Raw genomic sequence first — 21230 nt, forward strand, 5'->3', positions numbered from 1 at the left:
GCGTTACAGCTAACCCCCCAACATACTGCAGGACTGACCCATGCATGAGACTGCACGTGTTACAGCTAACCCCCAACATACTGCAGGACTGACCCATGCATGAGACTGCACGTGTTACAGCTAACCCACAACATACTGCAGGACTGACCCATGCATGAAACATACTGCAGGACTGACCCATGCATGAGACTGCATGTGTTACAGCTAACCCACAACATACTGCAGGACTGACCCATGCATGAGACTGCACGTGTTACAGCTAACCCCCAACATACTGCAGGACTGACCCATGCATGAGACTGCACGTGTTACAGCTAACCCCCAACATACTGCAGGACTGACCCATGCATGAGACTGCACGTGTTACAGCTAACCACCAACAAACTGCAAGGCCTACTGGCTAAGGTGCATGACTGGGAGCCGGAAGGTTGGTGGTTCAAGCCCCAGCGTAGCCACAAGAATATCTACACAGCTTTTGGGCCACATTGCTCCCCAGGCACTGCACTGTGGCTGTCCACTGCGCCTTTGTAACTAGGATGGGTCAAATTACCCCACGGGGTTCAATAAAGTACATCTGATCTCATCTTATGAGACTGCATGAGTTCTAGCTCTCCGGCAACAAACTGCAGGGGTGACCCACGCATGAGAGTGCATGTGATCCAGCTCTCCCCAGTAGCTCTGTAGGTGTGAAAAAACAGAAGCACAAAAGAATATGCACATACTGTACACTTCTGCAATTTCAGGATCCAGTGCCAGAGTAATTCCCTACAAACCAAAAGTGACGTTTAAAACCCTGCAAAAACTCCTAATCTAACAAAACGCAATAGTGTATTATATAACATAATGAGTGTGTTTCAATGTGTTATTACAAGGCCCGGTGATATTTCTTTGTGTTTAGATTAAAGGGATCAGGATATTTACAGAAGGGATATTAAACCCCCCGCCCCTCATCTGAATTTCTCATTAACGGAGCATAATCTCGCAGCAGATCAATTCAGACGAAGGCCAACACATAAACCCAACGACGCGCTGGAACCAGCAACACCGCCACGCTGCCGAACTGAATCACGGCCCAATTCCAGGTCACGCAGTCTGCCGACGTTACCCCCCCTGCACTCAAATAACCCCGTCTGCCCTTCCTATACCATCAATCAAATCTCCCGTTCGTAGGGAAAAGGGCTCAATGATGCCGCTCCGTTTCGTCTTGCACCCTCCTTGGTGGTTAGAGAGCTCAACATGACGAATCAATAAGCACCAACTGGCACTTTGACAAAAAAAAAAGTGCCCGCAGCCTATCAGACGGACGTAACGGAGCACAAACGAGTCTGACCCGTCATCGCCGACCCGTATCTCTTGCCTATAAAAGCCCATTTAGCATAATTTAGAAAACTGACGGAATAACATTTACAAGACTATTTACAAAAGAAAACACACACACAGAGACACACACACACGATAGAAGCATTACGAAATCCATCCAGATCAGATTCCATCATTGCTATGGCAACACCGTGGTAACAGTTGCAGGACGGCATCATAAAAAAAGGATGCGGTTTTTGTACCCAGATTTCGCCAAGCTCTATTACAGTGGGAGGGAGAAATAAACGACAAGGGCCCAAAACTGGAAACGCTAGCTCTGCATGTGCAGCGAGTGGGGGCGAACACTTCTCTAGTGAAACTACATCACTTTAGCTGGGCGTTCGCATTGCTCTCAGCTGTCCTAGATCCACACCCGTGGCAGAAACGATGAGAACCGCGCTCACTTCCCATTAATACAGTACATCCCCTTAAATCCATTTTTCTGCAGCTCTGCGATGAAAACAATAAAAGTAGTTTCACAAAAATAACAACAATCGCCTGCATACACCAGCAGCTCCCCTTGCGCAGGGCCATTGTTGCATAATCGAATTCAGCATGTTTCTGAAATGCCATTTACTCGGCCCCTATTTACATCTCAAAGGCAACGACATACCAGGGCAATTTATCACCCGTTAAACCAACCAATTTATTCTTCACCCTCAATGCTAACTCAATGCGAATGATGTTAACAATGCTTTAACAAATCGCCCACATAAGACTCAGCTTAAAATAGACGAGCACAGTGGTTCCCGTTCGTATTAACAGTGAATTTGCACATGCAACTGTGCCAAGGAGACCAACCGCAAGGTGTGCATTCTTATTGGTTGTGGGGAAAAATAGCACTGATGCAAATTAGCACAATCACAACCACAGGATGCATCCCTCTTCTCACTGCCATGGCAACATATTGGCAATTACATCCTTATCTTTTACATTAGGTATAATTTTGCGCCAGTTATCGCCCGCATGGCCAGGCGGGCCGACGGCAGAGAGAAGCAGGGCAGTTGTAGAGATCCAGGAAGTGAGAGTGGTCTGGTTTCCTCATTGCCAAGACTGACACACTTCCTGAAACGGTTCACTGACACACAAAACAGCGGCTCGCATGAGTCGAGGGCCCGCTTTGCTCCGCGATGCCACACAACCACAGACGGCCTCCCAGCCAGGGTACAGTCAGGCGGGAAAACACTTGTTTCACACTTCTAGGGAGGGTCAGGGCAACTGCGCTTCAAAGGTGCGGTGACTAATCACTGCACCTGCTTGGATGACTCGCGTAGGCTAGCCTCTTGATGGCGCGATTTGTCACTGCAAATCTTTCGTGCCTAGTGCAAAAAAAAGGCCGTTTCTATATGGATCATGACCTGCAGTAGCCGGCTCTGTGCGCCCCTCCCTCCAGAACAAAACAGCGCAGCAATATCACATGCTTAACGCATTACAATGTCCACAGTATCCGAGCAAAACGGACAGGAGAGACACTCTAGTTCGTCAAACTTTGTTTTAGCAGACACTTGTGATATCCCATAGCTACTTGCAAAGTTGCAAAAGTTGAATTATTTCAACATACAGAATGGCACAATAATAATAACAAAAAACTTGCCACACGTAAACTTAACACTTTAAACGCTACATTGCTACGAACAACCCGACCATGGGCCTCTCATCCCAAACCATATAGCCAGGACGTTAGGCCTATATTCTATTTCTAAGTTCGCTACATCAGTAAACTCACACGCGCCTGAAAATAGACAGCAGCAGCTGCTCACATCCTACACAAGAAGCGGGCGCAATGCAATTTGACAACATTGCATTTGGATGAGAGATGTGGGGATTTTTTCCCTATAAATTAATAGTAAGCATGCATCGAATTTTTTCCCAATTTATTTAGTTACACAGATGATGACTGACGTGGCAGTGTTGCCATCAACGGCACTGGGCTGAAACCTGAAACGCTGACAATCAAGAAACCTACTGCACACTCTCCAACAGCCCGTTTCACACGCTGTTACGATGAGCGTGCAGTTTCATTCCAGAAAAAAAAGATACACAACCGAACTCGGCACTGTTTAAATTGCAACCATACCCTACTACTAAGTTTCAGGCAACATGTCCAAAAGTAACCAGGTGCTGATGGTCTGTTCAGCACGTTTGCCACAATGACTTCACCACAAACGATGGCACTACAAACCGAATAATTAGAAGCTATCTAAAAAGCAATCACGCCTCCATAAAGTAACGAAGGGTAATTACACAACAGCCCGTTAGAACCTCACCGACTGTAAAACAGGTGTAATAGGCTTCTAACGTCACGCGTACTCTAATTGCCTAATCCCGACCCAGATCTTAATTTAAACGGCACAGAACGTGCAGCGTCGACATCATCACTTGAGGTTTGAACGTACAGTCGTCGGGTTAGCCAGCTGTATTTTTGACACAGCGGCGAGAATTCCCTTTAGCCTAGCGAGCGAGAAAAACATGCTGCGTGCTACGCGAGAATCCTTGCTGGAGCCCCCTATCGCAAGCCAGCTCAGCGTTATTTACGAGAACTCCTTTGTTGCAGGAAAGGGATTATCCAGTCACTAATGCCGTGACACAGTGCGATAAAGTACGGCAACAATGCATTCGATTCGGGTGGACAGGAGCTGCAAAACGGATCAATTACGAAAAAAATACTACAAAGACAGAGTCACAGTCTTAGCGATGTGGCTACTTGTCCACTCTAGAACTACGTCGTAGATACAGATAGACATCACAACTAATAAACAAACGCACTGAAACGAAGGATCAATGTCAACAACCAGCAATTTACGTGAATAAATGCACGTCCACGCATGCAAATCGCTGAACATTTTTAATTTGAGGATTACATCGAACTTTGGCCTTGATAGCGGTCTGTAGACGTTAGCTATTTTGCATGATCCGCGGTTTAAGTTTTGCTTTTAAAAGACAACCAACAGCAGCAAAAAAAATCACCCGTTACGCCTGTAACGCTGACTCTTTTCACTTACCAAGATCATAATCGCAATGTTTCGCTTCTGCTCCTTCGAGTACCCCCGGCATGACTGCGTGGTCCACGCACCCAGTTCGAGTAGAAATGACTGCATGCATCTCCAAGGTTGAGTCATGCCGTGCTGACCTCACTAATATTTCCCGTCCAGTCAAGAGGAGATCAACCGTACTTAACAGATTGCAAAACGACAGGGGAAAATCGCGAAGCCAAAAGGAAATGGTAAAATAAGTCGTTTCTTCAGCTGCATTCGTCTGCAATGAGATCACGCAAGTATGTCGCTATACACACAGCGAGAAGCCATACACAATTCAGCCACTGCCTTCCCCTTCCCAGTAATCGCGCACGAAAACACTCGCTTTCAGATCAGTCTTGTGATCCCGTCCAGTCAGCTGGCCACGCCCACTTCCATGCCCATATAAGGACCTTCCTTTCCATGTGGAGCGCTGTAAAAATTTCAGTGCACCCTGTTCTCCAGCCCGGCAGGGAAATTCCGCCAGTGAGACGCGCTCTGCGCGAGGCCCGGGGTACGCGCAACAGGTACGACTTCTCAAGTTTCGCTTGTGCATTCACTCGAGGAGCGGTAACGGTTTGCCTATTAGGCAGATCTCGCGAATGCACATGGACATACCAAGCCTTAAAGGCGACACTTCAGCAGGCCACGTGGGCTTGCTTGACAGGAAAGTGGAATGTTCTTTTACCGATTAGAGATCAATCTTTGTTCATATTGAGTCGTATTGAATTGGTGAAAACACACTACAAACTTGTATCACCAGTAACTAAAAAAAACAAAAAGTTCAGGGAGAGGAGGGCCAAACATCGCTTCTCTACTTTGATTACAATGACAAAGAAAACCGGTTATGCAGGTATCTGACAATCTTCACTCAACAGAAGCTCCCATCTAACTACACATACATTCAGTGAGCACTTTATTAGGTATTTATAAGACTTATTTTTTTTAATTTTATATACTTAAGTCTTCTGCGTCTGTAGCCTATCCACTTAGGTTTGACGGGTTGTGTGTTCAGAGATGCTCTTATGCATCCTGCTGTTGTAATATGCGGTTATTTGCGTTACTGTCAGCTTCGACCAGTCTGGCCCTTCTCCTCTGACATCTCTCATTAACAACGCGTTTTTGCCCGCAGAACTGCCGCAAGTCAATTTTCACACCATTCTCTGCAAACTAGGGAACGTTGTACGTGAAAATCCCAGGAGATCAGCAGTTTCTGAGATGTCTGGCAGTGACAAACATTCCATGGTCAAAGATCACCTAGATCACCTCTCCCTGCTTTTATGCATTTAGTTGCTGCCACATTACGCTGATTAAAACAAGCTGGTGTATAGTTCCACCGAAAAATCTGAGGGTAGAAGTGAAGCAAAATAACATCCAGAACAGCATTATTATTATTAACCTGGAATATGTGCATCAAATCTTTCTTGGCCAACATGTACTTAAAAAAAAAAAAGACAACCCAAATCCATTAAAAAAACCCAGAAATGAGGGATAGAAAGTTAGAAATTTCAAATCGTGCCTGCTCAAAATGATTTAAATACTGCAAGAAAATGTTTTTATCAATTTGAGCCAATTTACTGCAACCCTCCACACCCTGCCAGGTAACTAGGAAGTGGTCTCTGCGCTCGTGTGACAAGAAGAGTGTACTTCTGCAAGCCGTCACTTCCTGTGCCTGTACAGTTATTGACAGCGCTACTGTCAGAAAAGCTACTCCTGCCAGACGCTGCATGTAATTTTAGAGCATAAAAATGCAGATCAGGAAATCGTAAACCTACAAAACCAGGCTTGAGTTCTCACACACGCACGCACACACACGCATGCACACACACAGAGACGAAGATGAGATACGACTGCAGTGCAACGGAGTAGAGGTTTGAGCTACCCTTGTGTCTTCACTTGCCCCCCTTCAGTAGACTGTAGCACACATCACAGATAAAGAAACCAATGAAACCAATATTTTTTTCAGTCAGTTTCTAAGTCAGAGCTCTAAAAAAAAAAACCTCCATTGCTTTCAATTACCAGCAGTGATTGTTACATCAGCATGTTCTGCCTCACTGACCCAAAACAGTGCTGGCGTCAATGTGATCCAGCAACATCTCTCAACATAACGGGGTCCGAGCTGGCCCTCACCCAACACCGAAAGGTAGTTATGTTGAAAAGAGTAATGACACAAAGGTTATGGCCCTCCCCGTCTTTTTTTGCATAGTGCTACTAAATATTTAAAAAGACCAGGTCAGGCAGGATGGCCTCTCTGAGAGACGGAGAATTAATCTGAATACATTCCTGTGGCCTTGATTTTTCATTTGGCTAAAAGAGAAGAGAGTCTCCATTTTTCCACCCCCGAGTGCACACAAACTGGTCTCCTCAAAGCTCTCCCGTACAGCGAGTAACCAGGCCCACCTGTTAGTGTAGTGATTTTTATCGCTGCATAAGGTTAAATGATGCACGCACGGTGACTGCAGTTTACGCAATTCCAGCTTTATAAAACCATCAGGTTACTGTACAACCAACAGCAAGCTTCCGATCAACATGCTAACATCCTTCATGCAAGACCCTGCATTACTCTAATGGCGAGGCGTATGGACTGCCATTAATATGATCATATGGTAATATCATCCAGATAATATGGTCCTGCCGTTACACCCTCAACAGCGCCACTAAAGTTCTGTTTGAAGCACGTTAGACGGCAAGTCAATCCACTTGCCTGAACCTTATCAACAAGATTGTATCCAAAATAAAGTCCCGATTATGGCTTTGTTAAACTTCAGCAAAAGCATGGTGAAATTCAACAATATGTCAACAAGTTCAGCACACAAAGCAAGATTAAAAAAAAAATGATTACAAGGTAGCTACTTGCTTTGGTTGGTTAATTAATTCCTTTGACTGGGATCAAACTGCAGGCCTGGATTTTATGTGCACAGCTGAGGAGAAGGAGTTAAATGACGTTTACATTAAAGGCGTTTATGGCGCAGCTAAAAGGTGACAACCGATTAAATATGGTTACGCACCTTATTCTAATGTGCCTGAAGGAGGCAGGCAAAACTGTAGAAGAAGAATACCGGGATGTAACTGATGTCGAACGAGGAGGATGAGGATGTACGCTGTGGCGTGAAAAGGATTTTGATTGGAGGGGAACCAAAAAATGGACACTTGCCCACTGGTACATGATGACATAACACCCAAATTCAAATTGTTTTCCAGGAAGTGGAAGTGCTTCTTTCTGGGGGAGTTCCTGCTTGCTTTATCCACTGAGCAACTATACAGTTTAACCAGTGGTGTAAATTCTCATAAGCAATGAGTCATTGCTGGAGAAAGTGAGGAGATTAACCACTGAAAATGTGAGCTTTGTAGCATACAGATTTTTGTGTGTGTGTGTGTGTGTGTGTGTGTGTGTGTGTGTGTGCAATTCTAGCAAGATAAGAGTATAAGCGTTGTTTCTCTCAGAACAAATTAAGAAAAAAATATATTGCAGCATTTCTCCAAAAGTACATATTTGCCTTTCTGCATTTCACAACAGGCGACTGTCCACCATCTTGTTAAAAAGATCTGATTCCCCATTTGCCTCGGCCTGGGAGTCGGTGACAGACAGCAGGGAGCGGCACTCACAGAGGAAATATTTGTTCATTTCTGGTTCCAACTGGAGTAATTAACCAGAATCTTCTTTGAGTAACCTACGGGGAAGACCAGGCCAGGCTGCTCGGTAATGATGGTCGATACTGTGTACTTCCATCCAAAGTTAGGTTCCGAGCTTGAAACCTTTCAAGCAGGCAAGCTGAATAAAAGTAAGTTACTAGTTACTCATATTTACAACTACAACCCCCCCCCCCCCCCCCCGGCCACCCCCAAAGTTGCACCACACACTACAACTCCTACATTGCAATTGCAAAACTTGCCTCTAATGTCAACCCAGACTTAAGTAATTACCTGACACCAATTCATACCGCAGGACAGTAGAATGCACCAGGCCTACCACTGTCAAAAAACATTGCCTCTTTGCGTCTGCCTTCTGGTTGAGCAGGAGATCCGAGTGGGTTATTACCACATATTATAACAGAGACGGAAGACAGCTGCTTATCATGATTATCACATACAGTGAGAAGACAAGGTAAAAAAATAAACATGCTCATTGCCATGTCCGAAATTAATATTTATTCACACATAGTACATGAGGTTTATTCAGATTTGTGATTTAATCACAAATTGTGTTTTAGACAAGCTGAGATTGGCAACAGCCTGCATTGATTTCAGTGGTACATCTTCCGTAGTTATCCATCACTGCTATTACTGTTGTACTAACCGTACAAATGGAGCCCAAGGCCTTATTTTGACGGCAAAATGCAGGGATGGTGCAGGGTTGGAGACCGAACGCGCTATGTCACAAGTGTCAAACTCTAGTCCTGGAGAGGCGCTCCAGGCTTTCGGCATGTTTCAGCACCATCGATTGGCTAAAGAGTCCACACACATTGTTCTCAAGGCCTTTTGATTGAAAGGAAACCACAAGTGCCTGCAGACCCGGACGCCCCCCCCCAGGACTGGAGTTTGACAACTTCTGCTCTACAGGTTGCACCTCCTGACATTTGACCTCACTGACCCAGATTTGAAAGGGCAACTTTCAACAGTTCCTGTCATCCCATCAGAAAGGTGAGTTTAGCGCTGGCTTGTTTTTGTTACAACTGCCGGACCAGGGACCTGGCAAAAAAAAAAAAAAAGTAATAACTCAGCTACCCCCCCCCCCTTCTTTCTTTTTTTTTTATTTCTCCAACGGACTGGTGGCTTTCCACACGTGTGCGGAGGACAGCTCGAGTTTAAATCCAGTACGTCCTGTTTATCATGGACAGGCTATCTGCGATGCTAACTGTTGAGTAACAGTAACAAACAAGGCCAGACATGACTGTGCATGTGGCAGTGAATCGCGGGGAGAGCGGCCTACTGTCCTGTTCTGCTACACTCTCTACACGGTCTGTTGCTCTTCTGCCTTCCAAAAATAAGCTAATCCTTGGCTGGAGGAGGTCAGAGGTTCATCTTCAATTTTCAAATCCACAAGAGGGACACTTTAGTTCGCCTTATCAAACGCAAGGTCATGCCCAACATGAGGCTACTTCCAAGATATCGCATTCAATAATATTTTTAGCCTACTTTAATCGAGAAGATTAAAGCTGGGAAATATCGATGAAACTGTGTGCATGACAGTGCAAAATAACGCAATGGCATGGAGTTTCCCTGTGCACAGGTCAAGTACAGTGAAATACTTAAAATCCAAAACGATAGGATAGAAAACTTAGCAGGAAATAAGCTACACACTGGTTTAGCGCAAATCATTGCATAACACGGGATGCATGCAACAGGGATCCATATTTGGTAGGCTACAAATATTCGACAACTACATACTTTGGAAACTAATCGTAAACAAGGACGATTTGGAAACGGCTGTCTTTTTAATCACAGGCGTGTCCATGTTGCATTACCATTACTTCTGCAGCATGTAAACTACAACTTGCAACAGTAGAAACTTTAAAAGGTATTCGTCGGTTAACGTCAAAGTTTTTTTTTTTTTTTTTTTTTTTTACTTGACTAGCTTACAGTATTTGTGGCTGAAAATCTTGCACATAATGTGTTCAAGGACTCATTAAAACTAAACCGAAACGAGACCGTAGAAACGCCATTTGCCTGCATAACAGCGGATTGCAAAACCCAGTGGAGATAGCCTACGTTTAAGTTGCGAGTCCACAACGCGGCTACGACTGCTTTTGCAGCAATAGTTTAAAACGCGGCTGGTTTGCAAAATTGAATCGAATTGTTTCCGAGCGTCCACTGTGTCCCTGTAATAATGTTACACGCATTTGTCGCCCTAGTCTTTGTGTCTTTCGACTCCGGACAGGCTCCTCGAAAAGGATATTTGCAACGTGCAGCGTAGCAACCTCCACCCTTGGCAGGCAAAAGGACTGCCACAACCCCTTTCCTACAGACATAGGACTGTCCGACAGTCGCGATTAAGCCTGTGGCTGCACAAACTGTAAACTTAACAACTTCAGACTACATATTTTAATATTTGGCGGAAGACGATCGGTACTATTCACACATTCCCCCACCACTTTTGCGTTTTGCAAAAAAATAAACCAGCTGTTGATGTCAATAAGCTAGCTAGCAAGCTAAGTTAGCAGGCTACGCAGAACATTTCATTGCACCTCCTTGGGGCGGCTTAGCCCTCGGAAAAATAAGTACACTGAACGCTACTGTCGGCATTCAGTTTCCAGAAAGTCAACCACACGCGAGTTTAACAAACGCATAAGTAATTTATATTCATGCTTTACCTTGTTTCCACCGGGCGACGTTATCTTCCCTCCAACGATATACGTTTCCCTATAAACGACAGAAAACTTTTCCCCCTTTTCGAAGCGTCACTTCCTACTTTGTTGCCCAAACTATAGTCGAGCTTTTGCTCGATGGGTGTATGAATGCACGCGAACATTGCACTGTAAATTATGTGACGTCGATTCGGGGCTTTCACTTGGAGAGGTTGGCGTCTTGCAGAATCAGTCGAGTTACAGTGCAAAATTGACGGTTCAAAAAAGGCATTGCGCAATGTGTTTTCATGTCTCCCTAAGCGCAATACTCAGGTTTATTAATCAATTGCATTATCAACTTTGTCGGTTCGTGTGGACGGCACAGATTGGAAGAACCTTAACGCCAGCAAAGCGGAAAACACGCCTAATAACCTATTTGTGAAAAAGAAGAGCAGCACAATTTAAAATTGGCACCCAAGTGCTTGGGCCAGGCTCGCACATTTAAATTTGGGGTGGGGTGGGAAGGAGGGTTGTTACCGAAATATTTCGGTGTTCAGTGGGAGAGTTTCTCCCGATATACCCCAGTTTGAAGTGCACGTTTGTCACATTCGACAAGCGTACAGTGTGATTGCATGGTTGCATTTTAAATGCTGAGACCAGAAAAGAAGCGCCCATCCGATGAACGAACAAAAAAATACAATCTTGGGGTGTAAAATGAGCCTACTCACGAACGTTAAGGGTTATATTTTATATGGGGGGAAAAAAGTGCATACACACAACTCTGATAATTACGGTAAAATAAAACCACTGAAAGCATGCAGGATCCAGAAAGTATGCGACAACCCGGACGAAGCTGAGTCTGCTACAGGGCATGATCTCACCTGTCTTCATAGCACGTTGAAAGTTCAGACTTGCTCCATTAGTATGCTACAGACCTGCACTACAATTTGGCAAGAAATTCTCACCATGCCAAATATTCCATAAATGCGTCCCAGCGATAAGACGGTGGGCTAACTATATGAATTGATTATACAAGCTGCCATTTACAAACGATTGAACCCATGCACTCTTTTACGGATATTACGCAAAATTGTGGGATTGCATTGCAATCGAGAAAACTGCAGAGGACGACAAACAAATGGACAAAGTACGTCCCTAGGTGTAGCCTACTCAGCGTATTGCAGCCTACAGGAGTTGTGCAATTCCTGTGCCACCAAAAACCCGGCAGGTGGCGCCCTAGTGCTTTTCAATACCAACGAGGTGGTCTGCCATTTCAACAATCGGAATAGCCTAACCCAGAGAAGCGGCAGAGGAATCCGGGTTGTAAATATTACCGATAATTTAAGGAGGAATTTGGCAAGGGATACCAGAATAACTACTAGTAGGCTTTTCGCATTTGAAACAATAACAATGTCACGCATATCAAGAGTAGTATTGCATTCGCGACCCGGTATGTCCTTGCTGGTCAGTTTTGCCGTAATAATGTGTTTTGTTGTTGCACGTTGCACCGCCTCTTAGTTGCTTTTAAAGATTTAGATCTTGGTTACGAATGCACATGTAGCTAAATGTTTCATTTTACCCAGGGAAAAACGGGGAGCCGACTCCAGAAAACTTCCGTGTCGAAGAAGGTACCCTGAAAACTGATCTGAAACCGGGTGAAGTCCTCGTACGGACTTTGTATCTCTCTGTCGACCCCTATATGGTTGGTGAGCCGTCATTGAATACTTAGCTAAGTGCATTATGTTTCGAGGGACAGAGAAGCGGCAAGTCTGCAGCTCGAATGACGCAATTCTTTGTGTTAGTAGTGTGTGTTAAGGCAGAGGGAACGCATTGTCTTTGGAGTGGCTGCTCCCTGTTGTCTTTTCTGACAGTCTAAACAGCTGGTCATCAAAAATGGTGGTGGGCCTTTCCCCCTTTGTTCTAGTCTTCCTATTTTAGCTAGGTAAAAGTGAAAATCAAACAATGCTGCAAAAGGTTTTGCCGCAGATTGGTGACGGGAGGGGGCTTAAGACCATGAATACTGTTTACTCAAGTGATATTTATGCGCTCCACACGATGACAACTTTTTCCTTCGAAGTTACAATTTGTCGCTGAATACTGAGTTATTTCACTGTTTATAGTCACCATGCACACACATCCCTGTTTGTGATGCATATAGTGCAATTGTAGCCTATTTTGATTTTGAGAAGCATTAAAGAAATATTAAGTACAAAAGAAAAACTCTTTCAAACACATCAAGGTCCCTTAAATGTACCTTACACTTTATTTTTACCCTCAACCAACTTCAAACATACCTATCCATTATGAATTCTGACTTATTTGCAATGTCACTAACATGCAGAATATAAAGTGTGAATCACTGTTTGCTCACAACAAACTGGGACCTACCGATAGGACAGTGGATTCAACCTATGTGTATACTGGTTTTTGTTCCAGCTAAACTTGTTTTTAATTGGGGTGGTCGAAAGTCTGTTCCTTAAACAGACGTGTTGGTTCAGCTCATTTCCATTTAATTTGTCCTCCAGCTCTTAATTTCCCACATATGGTTTAGTTTGTATGACCTGGTATACACATTCAGCATTTAAGATATCATTAATTTCGACTGAAGGTCTCTCAATTAATCAATACGGAATTTAACCTCTTCCCAAGTCATTAATTTGCCATGGCACAGAGCTGACAGTACCAGGAGCATTAGTGGTCCGGTACCTGACTGTCTGAACGTCCTTAAATTAATGTTGAATATTCATTATTTTTGACATTAATATCTTTCTGATACGTTAATGGTTAATCATCCCTCATTATAGAAAAGTCTCGAATTTAAAACACTTAGCAACTCTTCATGCTTCAGGAGTTGCGATAAAGGTTTAAACAAAAAAACAAAAATAACATACACAGGGGTACTCCAGGATCAGGATTGAATACCACTGCCATAGGAAGCATGTAAATTATTATAATTTAATGGCATGGCGGCCTGTAGTGTAGTGGTTAAGGTAAATGACCGGGACAGGCAAGGTTGGGGGTTTCGAATCCCGATGTAGCCACGATACGATCCGCACAGCCGTTGGGCAGTTGAGCAAGGCCCTTAACCCTGCATTGCTCCAGGGGAGGATTGTCTCCTGCTTAGTCTAATCAACCGTACGTCGCTCTGGATAAGAGCGTCTGCCAAATGGCAATAATGTAAGGCAGGGGTCTCCAATCTTATCCTAAAAGGGCCGGCGTGGGTGCAGGTTTTTGTTTTAACCCAGCAGTAACACACCTGATTATACTAATGAACTAATCGTGGTCTTTCATCAAGACCTAGATGAGTAGAATCAGCTGTCTTAGTCCTGTGCTAAAACAACAACCTGCACACACACACCGGCCCTTTCTGGATAAGATTGGACGCCCCTGATGTAAGGTAACGAACGCTCATTTGTGGTAAACTGTTGGCGCAGCGGTGCCGTATGAACGAGGACACGGGGACGGACTACATATCGCCCTGGACGCTGTCGGAGTGCGTGGACGGCGGCGGTGTGGGCGTGGTCGAGTCCAGTCGCCACGACGCCCTCTCCGAGGGGGACACGGTGACGTCGTTCTACTGGCGCTGGCAAACCCGCGACGCGGCGGAGGGCGGCAGGCTGCAGAAGGTGAGTTGTCGCGCGCAGGGAGGGAGGTAATGCATTTCTGGACACGTTACGTTACGTTGCATTACATTAATGGCACTTATCCAGAGCGACGTAAAAATATATGAGTCCACGCGGTTTAATTTAGCTGGTCACCGTTACGATGATGGGGGTTACTGTTTTACATGCACTCCATTGAGCTAGCTCCATCTAATAGAATTGGCTCAAAGCTGTATGGCTCATGATCATGGTTCAGAGGTCAGCTGGTGATTCATGACATTACATGGATGGCATTTGGCAGACGACGTACAGTTGTTTAGACTAAGCAGGAGACAATCCTCCCCTGGAGCAATGCAGGGTTAAGGGCCTTGCTCAAGGGCCCAAAGGCTGTGCGGATCTTATTGTGGCTACACCGGGGATCGAACCACTGACCTTGCGGGTCCCAGTCACGTACCTTAACCACTACAGTACAGGACATGTTGACAGATGCCTTTCTTATATAGCAGTGCTACTCAACCTCCCCCCTGTATGTAGAACATAGCTGCTATAGCCCAGCAACTGGATTGTAGAGTGAAAGTAGGTATCACATTAGTGCAGCTCTGGTCCTCCAGGGCCAGTCTGCAAGCTGGTTTTTGTTCCAACCAATTACCTTAATTTATTTATCTGACAGCTCTAGAAATCATGCTGGTTTGCTCCTGTACTTGAGCTCAGTACAATATTTAGGATACACTAGCAGTCTGCAGCTAGTGCATATACAAATATGATCAAGACATTAGTTAATTAAATAATTAAGTGCAGATATTGGCACAAAATCCTGCTGTGCATTAGTGTATTGTGCAGTGTTCTCCAAACCTGGTCCTAGAGAGCGACAGGGTCTGCTGGTTTTCGTTGTTACTCTGCACTTAATCAGTCAATTAGAGCAGTCGGAACAAAAACAAAAACCAGCGGACCCAGTAGCTCTCCAGGATCAGGGTTGGAGACCACTGGTGTCGGGTGCTGGGATGAGATGGGTTTAAATGGAATTAAATATAAAGGGACAAAATAATGGTTCGGGTGATGGGACCATTGTCAAATTGTTGCAGCTGGATCCTCAGCTGGTGAATGGAAACCTGTCCTACTTCCTGGGTACTGTGGGCATGCCAGGACTCACCTCCCTATTGGGGGTGAGGGAAATGGGTCATGTGACAGCTGGAGCCAATCAGACGATGGTCGTCAGTGGAGCAGCAGGGGCTTGTGGGTCACTGGCTGGACAGGTAACATGCCGTCTCTCACTACATACAAAAAATATAAAGATACAAACATTTTCTGATGAAGTTTGGAGGGCAGGGGTGGGCAATTCTGGTCCTGGGGGGCCAGTATGTATGCAGGTTTTTGTTTCTGCCAATTACCCTTGGCTAAATGAGCTAACTGACTGTAAACACTGTTCCACTTGTGGATTAGATCACAGTGAAATGTTTCATATAGGAATACAAGAACAGTCTTTGGCTGTCATTTTGCTTATTAAGCGGCGGCAATAGCTGAGGAGGTAAGCGCGGGTGTTTTAGCAGTGTTGCTGGTCCGAGATCTGAGATTATTCTTAGCCTGTTTGCTCATACAAATTGGAAATGGACTGCATTTACATAGCACTTTTATCCAAAGCACTTTACAATTAATACAAGTCGAGTGGACACACTTGTGCCTGCTTGAATTACCAAGTCACTCTGGATTAGAGCCTCGGCTAAATGAACGACACAATGTTCTCACACATACTTAACTACGCTTGTGTGGTTTATTGGTGTATTACGAAATGCCCTCAGAAAGTGAAAACCCCATCTTCTGGTTCTCTTGGTTGGCTCGCCGACCGAGAGAACCAGAAGATGGGGTTTTCACTTTCTGACCGAGTGCAGTAAAAGAGCGTTTGAATCCAGAACGGTTGCGTAATTGAGCGAGGTTCACGCCGCGATCGTCTCTGGCCGCAGATCGGCCGACTGGACGGCTGCACCAGGGTGGTGGGGATCTGCGGCTCGGAGCAGAAGTGCCAGGTCCTGGTGTCGGAGCTGGGCTTCACCTCCGCCGTCAACTACCGCCAGGGAGACGTCTCCGCTGCGCTGAGGGAGAGCTGCCCCGACGGGGTGGACGTCTACTTCGACAACGTGGGCGGGCCCATCAGCGAAGCGGTCATCGAGCAGGTGTACCCAAAATTAAACGTCTCCACGTTCTTAATGAAATAACATTTTCACTTAAAAAGAAACTGAGGGGGGAATGTTATGGCTTTTAGTTATTGGGTGTTTTGTGGTTGTCTGATGCCATACTCAGGTACAGGCTGATCCTAGGTGCAGATTTGTGCTCCACAGTTTTGGCTGTAGCACCGACTGTTGCGAGAACTTCTTGTGTATTAGACCACTGCACTGCCTAATGAGGACGAGTTTTGGTTTGCGGGGTACTGGATGAATGTTGCAGCAATGAAGCAAAGCGAGGGGCCTATAGTTGTGATTGGTCATTTCAATTCAGGGCAGGGGGTCACAAACCCTGTTCCTGGAGATCTACCATCCTGAAGGTTTTCACTTCAACCCTAATTTGGCACACCTGATTCTACTAATTATCAGCTCAATGAGATCTGAAGCTGTTGAGTGAGGTGTGCTTCGTTAGGGTTGGAGTGAAAACCTACAGGTCTCCAGGAACAGGGATGGTGACCACTGATTTAGGGTAGAAAGTAAATTTTAATCACGTTTTTGTTTGTTCTGTCTGGCTGCAGTGTTTCTGTTGTGTCAGTTAGGTGTGATTCGAACATCTCTGCTCCTCCCCCAGATGAACAAAGATAGCCACGTGATCCTCTGTGGACAGATATCCCAGTACAACAAGGATGTGCCGTACCCGCCGCCCCTCAGGAAAGAGACGCAAGAGGCCGTGCTCCGCAATAACATCACCAGGTACCCCGCTGGTGCTAAGACCCCAGGCAGGGGTGGAGCTAAGGGGGTGTAACAGGGACAAGCGGGTCTATGGAGCCCCGAGGTTGGACCTGCATGTGTGCGTGCGTGTGTGTGTGTGCGTGTGTGCGAGGTAGGGGAGCTTCCTTGTATCTTTTTCCCTCCGCGCGAATAATTTCTAGGTCCGTCCCTGCCCCAGGTCTGGGTAAAGCTCCCAGGATCTGCACACACTTTTTAAACACAGGGTTCCTATGGTTACGGCCAGGTGCATAGCTAGGACTTCTGGGCCCTGTGAAAGAATATTGCTTTAACTCAGGGGAGCACAACTCTAGCCTTTGAGGTTCTTGTTCCAATTAATTGCCTGGTTTTTAATTTGCTGACAGCTCTATATATGTATATTACCCTGTACTTGAGCACAGTAAGGTCATTAGGACACACTTGCAGTCTGCAGCTGCAGCCGGTACTCATACACAAGTCAGATAAGATACAACTGAGTCAATTAAATAATTAAGACCAGAAGGCACAAAACCCTGAAACGGATCGGCCCAGGTAGTGCACACCTGCTCCAACTTCCCTTTTTAAATCCTGTTGGGATTTTGGTGGGCCCCTAGAGTTGTCTGAGCGGCCCCTGGCCCCAGCAGCTATCGCCCACGACCACAGCAGCAGTCCTCATGTGTCAGCCGCCTTGGGGCAGAGCCTGTAGCGTAGTGGTTAAGGTCCATGACTGGGACCCACAAGGTCGATGGTTCAATCCCCGGTGTAGCCACAATAAGATCCGCACAGCCGTTGGGCGCTTGAGCAAGGCCCTTAACCCTGCATTGCTCCAGGGGACGGATTGTCTCCTGCTTAGTCTAATCAACTGTACGTCGCTCTGGATAAGAGCGTCTGCCAAATGCCATTAATGTAATGGAATGTAACGAACTCTGCGTTTGCTTTCGCAGGGAAAGGTTCATGGTGCTGAACTACATGGAGAAGCATGACGCCGCTCTCCTACAGCTGAGCCAGTGGGTAAAGGCAGGACAGATCAAAGTAAGGAGACGTCTTTCCCCCCCCTTTTTTTGTAGCCACATCAAGCAGAAGTAGTTTGCAGAGTAAATGAATTAAATTAATATTTGATAATGCAGAAGGCATTTCTCCACTCTCATCATCCTGAGACGTAGGAGAAGAGTGTTAGAGCAGGGCGACCCAACCCTGTTCCTGGAGATCTGCCATCCTGTAGGTTTTCACTCCCAACCTGGAGATTTACAGTCCGACAGGTTTTCACTCCAACCCTAGCAAAGCACACCTCGTTCAACAGCTAGAGCAGGGCACCCCAACCCTGTTCCTGGAGATTTACAGTCGGACAGGTTTTCACTCCAACCCTAATGTGGCGCACCCAATTCTGCTCATTATCAGCTCTATCAGTTATGAGTGTCTGCGTTTTATTTCTCAGGTGTTGGAGACCATCGTGAACGGAATAGAGAACATGGGAGGTGAGTGCAGGCGACGTATTTGTCACGGATGTTGAATGTCCTGTGTAATAGAAATCAGCCTGAAATTGTGTACAAATAGTATGCTAGTATGTGGTTTCAAACACAGCCATTGTCATTTTACACTTTCCATACATTGCCTGTTTTTATAGTGGGGTATTGGGGCTTGAGCCAGCAGGAGTTTTTTTAGCTGTACCGACAGTCGTTTCTCGAAACAATGATAAAGCTAGGTTTTTACGATGAAAATATATTTGTCAAATGTTTAGATATTGGTAGAATCACTCGGTCGATCGAGTAGTATCTGTACTTCCATTTATCGAGACCGTGTGGTTGAAATTCAATGTCATAGTTGAACAGGTACATTTGTCTTGTTTGTTCAGGAGTTGGTACAAACTTACAAATGAAAACCTCTGTGTATAGACAGAATCACTTACCATTCTGTGCAAAAACAGTGTTGACTGACATGGGCCAGCTAATCTGTTGCGGGTGTGTTTTTGTTGCAGTGGCGTTTTGCTCCATGATGACAGGGGGTAATGTCGGTAAACAGATTGTGAAGATTTCGGACTGACCTGAGGCAGTCTCCCGAACCTGTTGAATATTCAACAGCGAGCGGCATTTTCACACGAGAAATTCACTGAACACATCAGGGGTGCCCAACTCCCATCCTGCAGAGAAAGTCCGTGTACTGGTTTTTGTTACAACCAAATGCCTTAGTTTCAGTTTTCTCACAGCTCTATAAACTACTCCTGTTCAGTCCTGTGCGTGAGCCCTGTGAAATCTTTAGGATTCACTTGCAGTCTGCAGCTGTACATATGGTGCATATTTTCAGATGAAGTCCTGAAAGTGGTCAGCTCTTGTGTACCCCTGGACTAGATGGTAGACGAGCCTTTTCACCTGGCTGATGGGTTTACTAATTTCACATTTCTAATAATGAAGATTATTGTTCCCAGAATGTGCTACTCCAGTACTCATTTTGACTCTATATTCAACTAACTAATTCAACTAACTTTATTCAGGAAGACTTTGTTGACTTTGTTGACTTTGTTGATCGTGAACTAAATCAAGGTACAGTGTCTTTTTAAGCTCATTGTCTGAAGTAAGACATCGGGGGGAAAAAATGACTTGTAAATTGTCAATTTAAAAAAAGGTTTAATTCACAGCACTATAAATCCCACATTTATAAATAAGATGGAAGTTTGTGGTTTCATTTCAGTTTTCAAAAGCACAATTTACAAACTGCAGAACAGTGTCATACTGCAGGGAAGGTACAGCAATATTTCTTCTTCTTTTTTTTTCTTGTTTTTAAATGTGAAAAAACGAAAATGAAAATGTGCCATCCTCTTTCAAGTGTACACACACACACACACACACACACACACACACACACAAACACACGCGCGCTCTCTCAACTTTCCTACACTCAGAAGATTGGAGAGCAGAGCTCTGTACCAGGTGGTGTCCAGTCTCATCCGAAAAGGGCCGGTGCGGGTGCAGGTTTTTGGGTTTAAGCCCAGCACTATGACACCTGTTCAACTAATCACGGTCTACAATCAAGACCTTCATAAGCTGAATCAGGGGTCTTAGTACTGGGCTAAAACCTGCGCACACACCAAACCTTTTCAGATGAGACTGGACACCAGTCCCTGGCCTGAGTCCCGGGCATTCTGGCCCAAGGGGGTGCTCCCAGCATACTCTCCGGAGAGATCAGCTCTCCTGGGTATATCAGGTCAGAAACTGACTACATAAAGGTGGACACAAACTGGTGATATAATGGTCAAGAAATGTCCAACATTGGCTAATTAGGCAGAAAACAACCATCACAATAAATATGTAAATTTAAAAAAATCATAAATAAATCACAAAAGTATATAATATATTCTTGTTTCAATACAATACAATAATCTTTTAAACATTTTTTTTTCCCCCTCTCACTAAAGTGACTACTTATCAATCTCGTGTTGTATGTGATGCATACTGTGTCGATCCGACAAACAAGAAAACCTGAAATCCTCCCTTTGTTAAGAGAGCAGCAACTACCTTTTATCCTAAGTGTAGAATGGAAACTTCTAGATACTTTTCCTCCAGAATCCATTGGTACATCTAAAACAGAATTGGAAACATCCAAGTCTCAACACATTCCTGAGAAACAACAGCTATAATCATTGGCAGGAATCGAGCTAAACGAAACAGCCGACAGAGGGTACTGCAGGCAGAACACGTGTCCCTTACAACAGCTGACTCAAAAACTTTCACTGAACACCCATCCAGCATGATTGGGGAAACATTGTGACCCCTACCCCAACACCCCCCCCAAGCTGCAATCAGTAATCAACCGTGATCGCACAATGCACACCAGAGACAAATTAGCTATCTATATTCACAAAATGGAGAAATTAATCTATATACACAAAATGAACTACATAAACAGTGTAAGGCATAAAGACAGCTGATCAGTCAATACTTAAAAAAATTTGTAGTCATTTTGTACTTCGGAAAAATAAATCCGATCTGTTGTAATTTGTGTTTTTGTGAGTAATCTGCATTGATATGTTGGTACTAATCCCTTTCATTTGACCCTTTTCAAATGAAAACCTAA

The 21230-nt window shown here is 44.9% G+C and overlaps 2 protein-coding genes across 8 annotated transcripts in view; one reads left to right on the forward strand and one right to left on the reverse strand.

Moving 5' to 3' along the window:
* The window catches only part of mideasb (mitotic deacetylase associated SANT domain protein b), a 43738-nt gene extending 32718 nt beyond the window's left edge, over nucleotides 1–11020 (reverse strand). Inside the window, exon 1 of one of the 2 annotated variants that reach the window (XM_061248456.1) lies at nucleotides 10685–11020. The gene's annotated coding sequence lies outside the window, so the exon portion shown is untranslated. Of the gene's footprint in view, nucleotides 1–4361; nucleotides 4689–10684 lie in introns of those variants that run through there. The other variant, XM_061248465.1, reaches the window with a different exon arrangement.
* ptgr2 (prostaglandin reductase 2) lies at nucleotides 8936–19821 on the forward strand. 6 transcript variants are annotated; one of them, XM_061248486.1, is made up of 9 exons: nucleotides 8936–9014; nucleotides 12241–12359; nucleotides 14092–14283; nucleotides 15342–15512; nucleotides 16218–16427; nucleotides 17047–17168; nucleotides 18107–18194; nucleotides 18598–18637; nucleotides 19138–19821. In XM_061248486.1, the coding sequence occupies exons 2-9, from the start codon at nucleotides 12357–12359 to the stop codon at nucleotides 19200–19202; spliced, it is 891 nt and encodes a 296-aa protein (XP_061104470.1). In that variant the 5' UTR covers nucleotides 8936–9014; nucleotides 12241–12356; the 3' UTR covers nucleotides 19203–19821. The 6 variants fall into 6 exon arrangements, with proteins under 6 accessions (XP_061104470.1, XP_061104507.1, XP_061104498.1 ...); XM_061248523.1 differs by having other exon boundaries at nucleotides 8938–9014; nucleotides 12241–12363; XM_061248514.1 differs by lacking the exon at nucleotides 8936–9014 and adding an exon at nucleotides 11525–11662.
* Nucleotides 19822–21230: the final 1409 nt, after the last annotated feature.

The sequence above is a fragment of the Conger conger genome, chromosome 1, assembly GCF_963514075.1.
Source record: "Conger conger chromosome 1, fConCon1.1, whole genome shotgun sequence".
In the NCBI taxonomy this organism is placed as follows: Eukaryota; Metazoa; Chordata; class Actinopteri; order Anguilliformes; family Congridae; genus Conger; species Conger conger.